We start from the raw sequence: 14,075 nt of genomic DNA on the forward strand, positions 1-14,075 counted from the left end.
AATTCTCCAAGGAAATCTTTAAGAAGATGCCTTAACGGAGGGCAAGGTATAATTGACCTGGAGACCAGCGTGCTACTAAAAACAGAGGCAGCAAATGGCAAAGAGAAGTGAAAATAGTTTACACTTTGTGCACTCGTGGGAGGGTGGATGAATGAGTGTTCCACAGTGGTAATGAATGACAGGCAGACCTCGAGCGTAATGTTCCTTTAAGAAAGTGACCTCATCTCTAATGTAAAATACCTATAGAGGTATGTAAACATTTTCACTGGCTGTAAAAATTCATATTCAACAGATTTGTCATCCCATAAAACCCCAAAGAAATAATGGAATGGAAATGTGCTTGTGTCTCATGTTAGGTTAGCACCCTGCACTTCATCTGGTGTCTGTCCAAAATAAAATAGGTCAGCACTGCATTTTTTTTCATAAAGCCAGCTACATCATGTTAGCTGGTTGTGTGATAACGTAGGCTCATCTCTCAAACCAATGAGCAGGGATTTTTAAACAGGTTTAAATATGCCTAAGTCGTACTTCAATCCTTTTAGCTGGATGGATTTTAAACTTTTCTTATTGTTTAAATAACTTTCGGAGTACAACTTTCAGGTGTTAAATCTCTCAAATATATTTAATTGATTACATTTCCCACCTCCAACCCGCCCCCCCCCCCCCCCCCCCCCCCAGCTTGCTGTGGGTATTGAACCAGTGATTCCTGTCAAAACTAAGGTCAATGTCATTGCTGGAGGTTAACTGAAGACTCGATCTCAGGTGTGTTACGTGTGTTCACTTAATGAAGTGCCCTGAATGGCAAACCAGCAATTACTGCTTCCCAGCCTCCCACACCCCCTTGAATATCAGTTAGCTGTAGATATTTGCTAAATGTGGAGCAGGTAAATAGCCAAAGGTGTGCACTAAACCAAGGGAGGTAATTTGGGGCTTTTTGTTGAAAGAGGAGGGTGGCCCATGTGTGATAAAGCCCAATGCTAACCATGCAGTTTGCACTACAGAGAGTAAATAACCCTGTCCTGACTCATTTTTATCACTGCCCATCAAAAATCAGTTGCACTGAAACTACACCCTAAGTTCTTAGGCAGGAAATTCCAACTATTTCCTGTAAAGGAAACTGTTCTTTTTTCACTGTCTAGGAAAATGTACTTTAAACATATTTTTATTAATTTTTTCCTGGAACCAGCACTTGCTACATCACATCTATTCCCAGTGCTGTCAATCATTATCCAGCCAGCATGTTGTTCAGAAGGTGGAGCTGTCAGGCAGAAGAAATAAAAGGTAAGAAAAGGAAGGCTTCTGCTTCTTGCTGATGCCAAAGATAAGTGAGATTATGTCAAACCTTTAAGCAGAGTCCTCTTTCTCTGCCCCACCCCCTGCTCCTACATAACACGCGCTGCATTCAGTAACACCTGCTTTTACCCAGCTGGTGGTGGGGTGTGTGTGCCTGCTTCTCGCCCCTGCCGATGGATGCTCTCACCAGCAGCCCCCTTGGATGGCTCTGCACAGGTGTCACTGTGCTTTTTGGGGTGACCGTGCTCTGCACGGCCAAGAGGAGCCCGGCAGAGAAAGCAAATGTGCTGGTCCGGAGCCTCCTGCCTGCCTCGCTGGGGCTGCTGTGCATGGCCACGCTGGGCGCTGGCGGAGGGCTGGTGGTGTTTTGTGCCGTGAGCCTCGTCTCTTCTGCGTACCTGGGTGGCAGGGCGCTGCTGCCAGTGGGCGACAAAGCTGTGCTCATCACAGGTAAGGTGCTGCAGATGTGCTCCGGGAAGCAAAAACTGGCTTTTCTCACAAGTGTGCTGGAAAACTTTGTGTCCTCGGGTTAGATACCCATGAAATGCATGCTTGTAAGGTTTCCTTTTCCTTTTTTTTGCTCATTTTATTTTCTTTGCCAGAGATGTTTTTTTCCAGGTAAATAAGCATTCTGAAATTAAGTAGAAAAGCATCTTAATAGATGCTATTATTTTTTAGTGTCTCATTTAATCTTTACAAGTAGCTTTTTAGACATACTTGTGAAATTAACTGGCGCAAAAAGCGTAAGAATACTTACGATGGTCTAATTCTTTAGGAGAGACGTTAATTTCTGGAAGCCCTCAGAACACTCCGTTCATATGTTACTTCTGTTTACTTGAATTTATTGTGCTGGTTACAGATGCATGGTTATCTTGTGGTGTGTGTGTTTACACAGTGCACACTGTGTGTATCATGCAGATATTTCAAGACACTGGTTTGGTGCCATTTCTTGCAGTGTATGAAATTATGTGGGAGTGAGTAATTTCCTTCACTAGCAGTGAAAGTTCAGAGTTAGTGAATTCAGTCTCTATTAACACTCTGATCTACTCAAAACCCACTTTTATTTTGCAGGGATGGCATTTTTGTAGTTTTATGGCTTTTCTTGCGTTTCTTCTAAAACTTTAAATGTTTTTTATTTGTGTTAATCAAAACTTTAAACCAGAGTGCCTGCCAACTGCTTCTTGCACTGTTAACTTGCTCTTTTTTGTTTTATTTTCTATTTTTCCCCTCTGGAAAGCTGAATTAAGTTGCTTTGGTTTATATAGCTATTTCTTGCAGAATTTCATTTTGTTTTATAGGGACACCTGGAAATAATTTAGATTTGCCTAGCAAGCATTAATATGGGTATTAAATACAAAAGTTAAAAGAGGACACGAAAAGCAGCTAGTTCTCCCCTTGCGGTTCATCTGCCAGCTGGCTTTCTCCCTGCAGGTGTTATTGGATGAAGACGGGTATCAGGCAGGGGGAATAGGGAGCACTCCTTTTCCACCCCTTCACATGCAGGGGTTGCGCTTGCACTTGAGCATCTTCTTACTTTTGTAAGACTGCAGCTCTTCAGGAAAGAGCACTCTCTCAGAGCTTATGTGCTCTGGAGAATTTGCGTTAGAGCAGTATAGGGGAGTGAAGAGCGTTTGGGTATATTCCAGCCAGTGAATGTGCTTTCTTTGTGCCTGTGCCGAAACTGTCCTGAAGAAATGCAAGTTTGGACGCCTCTGGCAGCTGACGCATCTGAGGAGGCTCTTCCTGGTCTTTGAGTCCAGACTGATGTAATCAATCAAACCCTCCATCAACTGGAATGAAAGTTTTACTCAATGCATTTTTGTTAAATTGCTCTGATTGTAGTACTCTTCCCTTTGGCAGCTGTAGGATGTGTGTCTGCATGCGTGTGCAGGTACAAGGTGCCTTTAAATCAGTTTTGGTGTCATTTTCTCCAATTTAGATGAGACCTGAGGCAGGTATTTCATGGGAAACGGTGATTTATTTTCTTCTTTCCCCCTCCTTTCAGCCCCTCAGAGTTGAGGAATGTTGCTGTGCTCTGGACAGCTGCCGCATGTCGCTTGTGAGACGGCTGCCTTTGGCCAGAGGATGGAGTAATCGCTGTGCTTCTCTTCCTGGCTTTTGTCAAATATTGTTCTGGTTCTCTCTGGATGACCCTTGTACGGGTGACACTGTGTGTTGTTTATTTAAGCCAGCAGTTCATCAGAGTACCACGATAAGGGAAGACTGTGCCCAGTTGTCAAAATGCTTTTTCACATGAATAACTGCGGGCATGTGAGCAGTCTTAGTCATTGGTGAAACATTTCTATTGATCCTCTTGCTGGGAGTGTGCTTCAGTGTCCTCGAACAGAAGCTCCTGGGCATGTGAACGCTTTAGTGTAGTTTGGTAGACCCAATAGGCAGCTTCCCTAAAAATTAAATTACCATGAAGATCCGAAGTAGCAGGAATTGTAACTTGTTAACTTGGTCTTTTCACTCTTGGTGTGTGACTTGGCGTTTCTGATGCTCAGTGTGTGTCGATGATAAATTCTCAATAATGATTCAGTTGCAGTCAGTACTGGCTGTCTTTATTATAAGAAATCTTCTAATCATTCACAAATTGTTATTTTTGACATAAAAGCAAGGTGTGGGGGGCAATTCTCTTATTTCTTACCTATAGAGACCTCACTACTGTTTGAATTTTGAGTTGAAGGGTAAAGTTTCTCTGGACTTCAGTAACAGGTCTGAAACTCAAATCAGGCTTGTTTTGATAAAAGCTGGGGACAAACCCAGTGGGGCAGGCACAGGTGAACACTGCTTTTTTTTTTCTTTCTCGGGGTTGCTATACCTATCCCTAGTTGCTGAGCACTCTGCCCCTTCCCAAGTTAAAGCTGTGTTGTAAAACTTAAGTAATATGTAGCTCTGTGGCTGTGTTCTTGGTGGGAAGGATGAAAGGGGAAAGATTTTATCCAGCAATAGGGTTTTTCACTAAAAGAAAAAGAAGGAAAGACACCCCACCCCCAAACCCAGAAATCTGTCATGTCATCTGACATTTTTGGGATATTTGCAGGCCTCTTCAAGTATTTTTAGGGAATTCCAAGAATGCAGGTTTGTTCTTGTCTTCTCTTTCGGGTCAGGGCTGTGAGAAGTTAAGTGTGATATATATGGTGCTCTGGTGCACCTTCAGCAAACTGCAACTTCAACTGCAACTGCCAAAAAGCTGCTTTTTTTTTAAAAAAAAAAAAAAAAAGCGCATTAAGTAGAGCATGAGTAATTCTTCTCAATGTCTTGCACTGATTGATCCAGGCATTTAATTTGTGTTTCTTTCAAGTCATCTGGAATTTTTTTTTTTTCACCTTTCAGGACTAAAGCCCCACTTAAAAGGCAGAACATGAAAATTAAGATCTAGCATGATTAAGATGAGTCTCTTTGGTGGCCAAATTCTATTGACTATAGGTATTGAGTGCAGGAGCAGGCCTGTGAATAACTATGATAATATCTACCTCAGTGTGCTGAAATCGCAGATTAACCCTGATAAGTTTCTGATAGGGTCAAGTAGGAGTATTGCAGCTTTTTCATACACAAGGAGGTGGTAAAAAACTGGCAGGAGTTCCACTCCTTTGTCCCGCATTCAGGTTTCCAGCCATGCAGGTGGGTTTGGAAGCTGAGCATTTCTGTAATAAATTGCTATTGTGGGAGACAGCCAAGCCCTGGGATGGCTCCGCAGATCTTGGTGCACATCAGCATCCAGGAGCTTTCTTTGCTGCAGTTACAGTGGAGGGTGTGATGCAGAATCTGGGGACATGCTGATGTATCTCTGCTTTATGGTGTAAAAAGCTGCATTAATTTCTTAAACTCCTCATTTTCCTCCTGATGTTGTCCTCTGCAAAACTGTAGCATGGTCCCTATAAACTCCTTCCCTGTCTCTAGCAGAGCCCTGTGTCACTTCATTGGGTGTCTTGGTAAGCAGATGGGTGAGATGTTTCCTCACTCACTAAGAAGTTTCCCTGTACATGGGAAGAATGGAAACCAGAATTAAAAAAGACACCAGGAGAGAAAACACTTACAAATATCTTAAGATAGTGGCAGCAAAAGACTGTGTCAGAGGGAGACACTTGTGAATCGATCAAATTGTTGTTAAATATTCATCATTGTTACCTGGTGGGAGGAATTGCACAATCATGATCGCAAAGATCATTGTTGTGTGTTTGCTCTAATAGTGCTTTCTGCATTTTGCAGTATGTTGCTTTATATGGACAAAGTTTGGGAATAAGGTTGGAAGGCGATAGAGAGGATAAGAGAAATTCTTATGAATTCAATAGCTGGTGCTATTTGGCTTAGCCTAAAAATGCCATTCTGAAGCTTTCTTAGGCTTTGAAAGCATTGAACTCCTTTGCAGGTAAAGAAACAGTTGCTTAGCTTTGGCTTGGTTGCAGCCTGTGACAAAAAAGTGTTTATCAGAAGGATCTGGATGGTAGATGTTTGAATAAAATAATGCTACTTCTCTGAATTAGGAAATAGAACCCGACAATTTGAATTCCAATGCCCTATAATTGCTTTGTCCATCTGAGATTTCAAATTCAAATATTTGTGTGTGTTTTCTTGTTTGGTCTTTTTTTTTTTTTTTTTTTTCCCCCTAGATACTTTTGTTATCGGGTTTCAGTCTGAACATTTGTGTAAACCCAATCTCGGGTTTTATTTCCTCGGTATGTATGAAGTAAGTCTTCGAATCTGTTAGTGGTAGAGCATGAGCTGATGCCATCAGCTCTGAGCCAAGAGGACATTGTCTGTCAATCTTTGTGGAACATGTGAAGGTCCAGCTCCTCAAACATTCATATCTGAGCCTTTCTTCCTACTGTTGTATGTATTTCAGTGACTTTATTTCATCATCTTTCTGGTTACATTTGCATGTATTTCCAATGTGTGCTTTTTTTTTTTTTTAAATGATGGTTTAGGACAGACCCACTTTTCAAGTGTCTTTTTGATGCTTTCAGGAAGTGACACTGGGATTGGACATGCACTGGCGAAATACCTGGATAACTTAGGTTTTGTTGTGTTTGCTGGGGTTTTGAATAAGGATGGACCTGGAGCTGAGGAACTGAGACGGACCTGCTCTCAGAGACTCTCTCTCCTGCAGCTGGATATAACCAATGCCTCCCAAATCAAGGAAGCCTATCTGAAAGTCTCAGAGAAGGTGCAAAATACAGGTACAGCTTTTTTTCCATTATAATGGGAGTACTAATGTAGCTGCTTACAAGGTGCATCTCTTACCTGTTGGCTGCATCATGGCTTATGTGTGTAGGTCACTTCCATGCCACAGTCTGTGGGCAGTCAGGGTCTTTATATTGATGACTCCTGCCTTCTGGGACATACGAAAAATGGTGATGACTCTTCATGGAATGGGTACTGTGTATCTGTAGCTGCAGATCATCTCTGCTTTGATCTAGAGGCACCATCCAGCTCATCAGTTTAGTCTTTATGGAGTTGATTTCCTGCTGTATAGCAGCCCTGTGCTTTCTCCTCTTCCCAGGACTCTGGGGAGTCGTGAACAATGCAGGCATCCTGGGCTTCCCCGCCGACGGCGAGCTGCTCCCCATGAGCATGTACAGGCAGTGCATGGAGGTGAATTTCTTTGGGGCTGTAGAGGTGTCCAAGACCTTCTTACCGTTACTTCGGAAATCCCAGGGGAGGCTGGTTAACGTGTCCAGCATGGCAGGTGAGCTGAACGAAAGCAACAAATAAATTTCTGGTGCAACAGAAAAAAACAACTAACTTCCTTGACAAAAATGCTGAGGAAGGTGTCAGTCGGTATTGCTTGTCAATTAATATTTAGGTAATAAGTGTGGGTTTGTTCTTTTGTTTGGGAGACTATTTCCAGGAAACATACCTTAAAGAAGAGTTTAATATGGCTAAAAACAAGGTAAAAAAAGGCAGTAGAATTCAGATCTCATTATAGATGCTATGAGTGATAGCTTTGTGAGCTTCCAGAAAGATGGGTGGTAAATCACAGATGTTTCTGTAACATGTTCCAGCAGAAGTCTGTGAAGACCTCAGTTTGCATGTCATTGAACCACACTGTGGAGATGCCCCAAAGCTGTCTGCCTTTTGCAGAGATGGGCTCTCTTCCACTTGGACTAGTTACACGTAAAGTTTCAAACTCTTTTTAATAACTTGGGTTAAAATTGGAGCATAAATGTCTTTTGGGTAAGTTCATGATGTTTGCCGTTTGTAACAGTCTGTAATAAATGTTAGATATTTCACTTGGGCAGTTCCTCCTCTCCACCCTTGTAGGGCTCCCAGTACTATAATTAGAGTGAGAAAGCACAATGATAAAACACCCGCTGAAGAGAAACAATTAATTCTTCAAGAGCAGAAGCCAGTTTATTTTTTGCTGCATCCTATGGTTCTTTCCTGAGTGCACAGTCCTAGAGCATGGTCTGCTAATAACCTGGGACCTGAAGAGACTGTGTGTTTATATTTCTTTAGAAATATTTTGGATATCCTCTTAAAAATAATTTAGCCTAACTTATTAGCAAAGTGGTATTTTTCCATGAATAAAATAACTTTTTAAAAATTATTAACAGCATATAATGTGCTTTCCAGTTTTGTCCCATAAATTGGATACTGTGCTTACTATATATATGCCTTTATAAGATGACCTTCTATTCTAGGAGGACAGCTGAGATGCTAAGATGTAGGAACTGAAGTAATGCAGTATCTGGTAGCTGACAGCTGAGGAGCAAGAATGCCCCTTTGAAAATGAGACCTGCTAGAAGCAGGATGTCATGATGCTGGAAAGTATTTTGGTTTAAGACCTCTTAAGGATTTGCCATATTATCTGCTGCCAAGATTTTCCTTTGCCCTGTCTGCTTGGACCCTTGCTCTGTGCAGTTGGTGTCCACCTGAATCCTGCTGTATTGCTGGGGTGGCTTGTGAAGTTGTTACCTTGTGTTCATGGCTTATGTTGAGCCTAGATCTGACAGTGTCGTCTTCTGTTTTCTTTTTATAATCCCCAGTATATTTTGTATCTGCATGCCTGTGTTTAAGTGTCAGCAATGAACCATAAAGAAATCAGGAGGACTCTTCTGATGCTGCTCTTCCCACCAGCCCTTGCAAGCACAGAGACAGGGGACAGACCTCTGTTTTCTCTGAGCACCCAGGTGAAGCTTGCGCTTTTGGTGTTTTGGGGCAGATGTCTTTAATTCTGGGCATGAATCCCTGAGCTACCTGGCAGGGATAAATGGAGAGCTTCCCTGTGCTGAATAATTTGCCCTTACAGGAGTTGATAATGACCTAAACTATAGCTGTTCTCACAGATGGTCTCGCATGTGGGCTGGTTTGGGTAAATAGCTTCCTATTAACGCAGGGTCTGAGGGTCCTTTGGTAAAACATTAGCAGAAAAGTTAGTGAGGGCTCATTGTGCCGAATATATTCCTGTCTGTGTAGAGGTAATTTAGCTGGACTTGAGGTTAGCCTGACCTCAGAGGGAAAAAAGATGTGATTCAATTGGCTCAAACCAATTGAAACTCAACTTATTCAGATGCATACAGAAGAATAATTAACATATAATTGGCCTGACTTCTTCAAAGGAATGACTCTGTGTAAGAAGCTCCCATGATGTTGTTGCAGTAGAAAACCCCATAAACGTCACCAATGGTTTACCTGAAAATTCCCCCTGCCCAACTGCTCACGCAGGCAGGAGGAGTGACATGCCTCAAGGAGAAGGGTTGCCCACTCTGCTCCCTCCTCCCTGCTGTGCCAACACAGCCCGTGGTGGCTGTGATGACCCCTAAATCTGGCGGTGATAGTCTGTGCGGTGATAACACCAACCTTGTGGAGAAAGTTGGGGGGGCTGAAGAAGGGGAAGATGCTCAAATCAAAGTGTCTTTGGATTTTTCTAAAGCTGAAGAAGTGACAATCTGCCAGTTTTTGGAACAGAGGAAATCTCTGTATTTGGAAGATATTCTTTTCTGGAAGCTTTTGTTTTGTAAGCATACGCATTTATTTTAAATTCACCTAAAATACTGGCTGTTTTCTGGTTTTTTTTACACCTGAACAAATGCTGCTGGGATTGAAGATGGGATATAACTATAGGCAATGGATCTGCTTCCACAATGGGTCTCAGAGTCCTGTCACCTGGGGGATGTGATTCCAGCTTTGGTCCACAGAGGTTTTTCCCACTCTTGCACTGTTGTCTGTGGTCTTTCTGAAACTAGCTGGAGAGAGCTGGAAGATAAGTTGGCTTTATGAAGCTAGAATTGAGATTACTTACCCTGTTGTAACTGTGGTTTATAGTAAGAGCTTGAAATTCGTGTTACTGTGACAACAAGAACAGCGGCATTAATCTGTTGCTTCGCTATTTATATGAACTAAAACATTATCTGTGTTTCTGAAACCAACAGCTGTAATTTTTAGCAGTTTTTACCCTTAAATGCAATGCAGTTTATTTTTTCTGCCACACAAGGTGTCTGATCAGGTGTTACTGAGCGTAACTGCTAATTTACAACTTTCACTTTTTTTTAACCTCCAGAAAGAAATGGTTCCCTCACTGACTTGTTTTTAACCTCAGCGAGAGCCGCATAATTTTGGTTGCACTATAATCTTCCTTCTAAATCATGAAAATAAAGGCTGGAAAGAGCCACCGTTGAGCTTTATCGTGTTTATATTGCTCCTGCAGGAGGCATTCCACTACCAAGGTATGCTGCATACGGTGCATCAAAAGCAGCTCTGTCCATGTTTTCTGGAGTAATGAGACAAGAGCTTTCCAAATGGGGAATTAAAGTTGCTGCAATTCATCCGTCAGGCTTCCGAACAGGTTGGTATTTGACGTTTTGGGTAGTTCTTTCTGCCTCACCTCTTTCCCTATAGTCCAGCACCCTCAAACAGAGCCCTGAATGATTCTCAGCAGTTGGACTTTTTTTCCCATTCTTCATGTTGGTTATGGAAATTAAGATCCGTGTTTTTTGCAAGAGCTGTTCCCTCCAGTTCTGCACACTGCCTTTCTCCTGGGCAGAGGGGAGAGCTGGCTTTGCTTTGAGACAGGGCAGTGTTCAGGCAATTGGTTCTTTCACTCTGTTCTGGCTTTGTGGAAGTTAAAAAGTGAGCATCACTGTGGGGTTGATTTGAGTGTTACGGCTTGCTTGTCCTGCATCAGAGCTTCAGCGCTCGGTGTCAGTCCTACCTTTCTCAATATCACAGCTCTCCTTATTGAGCTGCTCAGTCTTGCATCGAAGCATCTGCAGCAATACCTGTCATCCTGCTTACTGGCTGTCAATATTACTCTATGTAGTCCTGAGCTTTCCTCTCCACTCCTTCCCTCTGCTGTGCTCTGCTGCTTTCTGTTCCAAATCCTCCCTTCACTACTCTGAGCACTTTCTGCAGAGCCTGTCTGGGCTACAGGCTCATCTCCTGCTGCACCCCGTGCCCACCTGGGAGCAGGGTGGGTGTCACGCAGGTCCCCGCTCTGTGGACACGCCTGGCAGCTACCCAAGGACAACGTCAAGTCCTACTGCTGCCTACTCGGAAAGTTCTGGTGACTTTGTGGAGACAACTTTTACGTTGATGAAAAGCAAAATGGTCTTTTTCATAAAACCCCGCACCCTTGAATGCCTCCCCTCCTGGCGAGGGGCCCTGCGGGGCACAGGGCTCTTACAGCATCCGCGTGGTCAGTGGTGCCTGTCCGAGGTTTTACCTCCAGGGCCCCACTTAGCTCTGTCAGACTCCTGGATGAAAACTTCATGCATCAAAACAAGTTCCAGTATTTGAGATTTAAATATTTATTTAAAGATTTTTTTTCTTTATTTGCAATGCTTAATTCATGATAGTTGATAGTTAGGCAATAAATGCATTGGAAAAGCCACTGCTTTTGTTCTTACATGATGCAGATGAGGGAAAAATATATATTTTTTTTTTTTTTTAAAATCTGGCCTAATACAAGCCTTATCCTTCATGAAACTAGTTATTGAAATACCAGTGTCACTGGTGAAAGAGGAGCTTAGCACTTGGCCAATGCATGTGAATCCTGTTTATCTTTGTTTGCCTGTCTTTCATCAGTCACTCACATCTGTTAGTAAATACTGATTAGAAACACCCACAAAATGAATAAGGACAGAACGGCAAGGGAGAGGGGGGAGAAAGCTTGCTGGCTTGGCTGTGAGAGTGCCTTTTTAGATAAAGCTGGTAACCAAATGGTGCGTGAACCCCGTGCTTTTTGTGGTCTGTGCTTCGTGCTTTCCCTTCTCTTCCAGATAAAAGCACTCACAGCTAACCAGCTGTTTTGTCTGTTCTTCACTGCCCCAGTTTAGAACAACTGTGAATCAGGGTGGTGGTGGAGAACAACTTATTGACAATTAACTACAGATTAATTTTTTTAATTCGGCCCCAAACCCACTTGCTATCCTGTGATGCTGCTACTGCAGGTATACAAGGCACATCTGAGCTGTGGGATAAGCAAGAAAAGGAGCTGATGGAGAACCTCCCAGCAGACACAAGGCAAGACTATGGTGAGGACTACCTCCTGGGGCTGAAGACCTACCTCCTGCACATGCCCGCCTACTGCGACGCAAACCTCTCCCCTGTGCTGAGTGCTATCCTGCACGCTTTGCTGGCCAAGAGACCACACAGCTTGTATACCCCGGGCAAAGGGGCTTATGTGCCTCTCTGCATCTTCTGCTACTTTCCTCTCTGGTTCTATGACTTTTTCATTAGTAAGATGCTGAGTACCAAGTCTGTCCCAAGGGTGCTGAGAACATCAGAAGCTGAAAGCAAGCATCTCTAATGTATCCATCAGCGTTTGTCTTACTTGATGAGATAACTGGGAAAAACTCTATTTTAAGGCATTGCTATTTATTGTACTGTCTTTGTTAAATTGCATTTACACTGCCTTGCAAACAGAGGTAAATCTGTGATGAGTAATGTTCAGGAAAAGTGGTGGAGAAACAGAAATAGAAAGCTATCCCCAGATGGGGCCTTTGTGGAGGAATTTCAATGTTTTCCTGATGTCTTTGTATCCTGCCTTCTGTGTAAGGTATCTCATGAGGTTATATAGTTCCTGTCTGCTTCAAAAGGCACCACCAACGCACAAACAGGTGTATAACCTCTTCTTTAAAACAAAAAAAAATCCTTGAGAGTCAACAACCACCTGAAACATTATAAGGAGTTTCATATATTCCTATCATTGGACAGATTTAGAAATGTCTAATGCAAGTCCTTCTCACTGCAGCTTCAGCCTATTATGTTGGCTTGGTGGTGGGTTTTTTTTTTTGTTCTGTTGCTGTTGGACCTGAGAAATGATTGACCTTTTTTCCCCCACCAAGTTTTGTAAAGTATAGTTGTGATGTTTATAATGTGTCCTCTTTGCTAGACTAAGCAACATAAATTAGTTGGGGGAAAAATGAACAAAGGCAGGTCAAGACCTTCATGAAGAAGCAATGTCCTTCCTACAGTAATAGAAAAAGTAATAGTAAGTATATCAGCTGCTAATTTGATATGACTGTCTTGGTCATTCTGTGCATTGCCTGTATATACCTGTGCTGCTTTAGTTATTAGTAAACTCTGATCTCAGTTCTGCTTTTTGTACAATTCCTTACTCTGTTCTGGATTTATGAACAACTTGTGTTTTTTGCCCATTTCTTCTGACACCTTCCTGTGTCTTCCTCTGCTTTGGGGAGAGTTTGTGCTCACTCCTCTAGGATCAGTCAGTCTTCACGTTGGCTTTACTGGAGTTCAATGTCCATCTTCTGATAGATTTTGGTTGCTCCCCTTCCCTGAATTCATTCTAGGAGCATCAGGTGCCCTCCCTGCCACCGGTTGTCCCCACGCCCTATACTGTAAAACCCTCACCAATGCCAAGAGGTTGGGCAGCTCACCTATATTTTTCCTTCCCCACTCCCTTTCTGCATTGCCCATCACACCCTTGGGCTTTGAAAGGCTGTGATATTTTGAAAGAAAGCCTCATCCCCCTGGGTTCCCTGGCTTAGCCATCTGTCCTGTGCCTTGCTTTGACAAGATGCATTTCTTTTCTGATGATGAAAAATTAAAAGCCATTGCATTCTGGGCTTTATATGTTGATGCACTATTTTCCTTTCTTTTCTGAGCAACTCCTAGTCTTCTGTCATAATCCTGCTTGTGTGATGTACTCTTGCAGTCAACTGAACAAAATCACAATTTGATTTGCACCTGTAGTATTTCTTCCATCTCCTTCCTGCATCTTTTACATCAATGCAAGACTCCTGTAAATGCTCAGAGGATGCTCAGCAGACTTGGCCCACCATTTTGATTTGTGCCCCAGTGTGGAAATCCTCCTGTCCTGTACATTTCATCATGATTACTACTTTTGCTACTGAGGCTTAGCTCCTTGTGGGTTTATCAGTCCCCTGATTACAGAATTTTGCTTTCCTTTGAGAAAGTGTGACCAACAATGTTATTCAGTCAGAAAATTTCAGACTATTTCTATCTCTCTGCCGGTTTCTTCCTTTATCTAATTCCCAAATTTTTTATTTGTCAGCAAAAGTACATAATAAAGAAATAATATTTAGTAACTGGATTGTTATGACTCTTCTGTCTTGTCTGACCCTTTGTGCTACAGCCCCTCCCTTCCTGGGTTGCCCTTGTTCCCATAGTAGGAGAGCACTGAGAAGGAAGGTGGTGGGGACCTTCTCCAGGGAAAAGGGACAAGATGGCAGCTGGTGCCTTGTTTCAGGCAGGACGCAATCCCAAATGGCTCAAAGGCAGCTTGTGAGCTGAAAGGAAAGGCAGATGTAGTGGTGTGCAGAGCCAGAGGCATGCTGGATGGCAACCTCTGAATT

General features: G+C 42.8%; 1 protein-coding gene across 1 annotated transcript; it reads left to right on the forward strand.

Moving 5' to 3' along the window:
• The first annotated feature begins 1,466 nt into the window (after nucleotides 1-1,466).
• Nucleotides 1,467-12,046, forward strand: HSD17B2 (hydroxysteroid 17-beta dehydrogenase 2). The gene is made up of 5 exons (XM_009488799.1): nucleotides 1,467-1,743; nucleotides 6,264-6,476; nucleotides 6,800-6,985; nucleotides 9,947-10,084; nucleotides 11,688-12,046. Exons 1-5 carry the CDS (start codon nucleotides 1,467-1,469, stop codon nucleotides 12,044-12,046), a joined length of 1,173 nt encoding a protein of 390 aa, XP_009487074.1.
• Nucleotides 12,047-14,075: the final 2,029 nt, after the last annotated feature.

Source organism: Pelecanus crispus, chromosome 8 (genome assembly GCF_030463565.1).
Source record: "Pelecanus crispus isolate bPelCri1 chromosome 8, bPelCri1.pri, whole genome shotgun sequence".
In the NCBI taxonomy this organism is placed as follows: domain Eukaryota; kingdom Metazoa; phylum Chordata; class Aves; order Pelecaniformes; family Pelecanidae; genus Pelecanus; species Pelecanus crispus.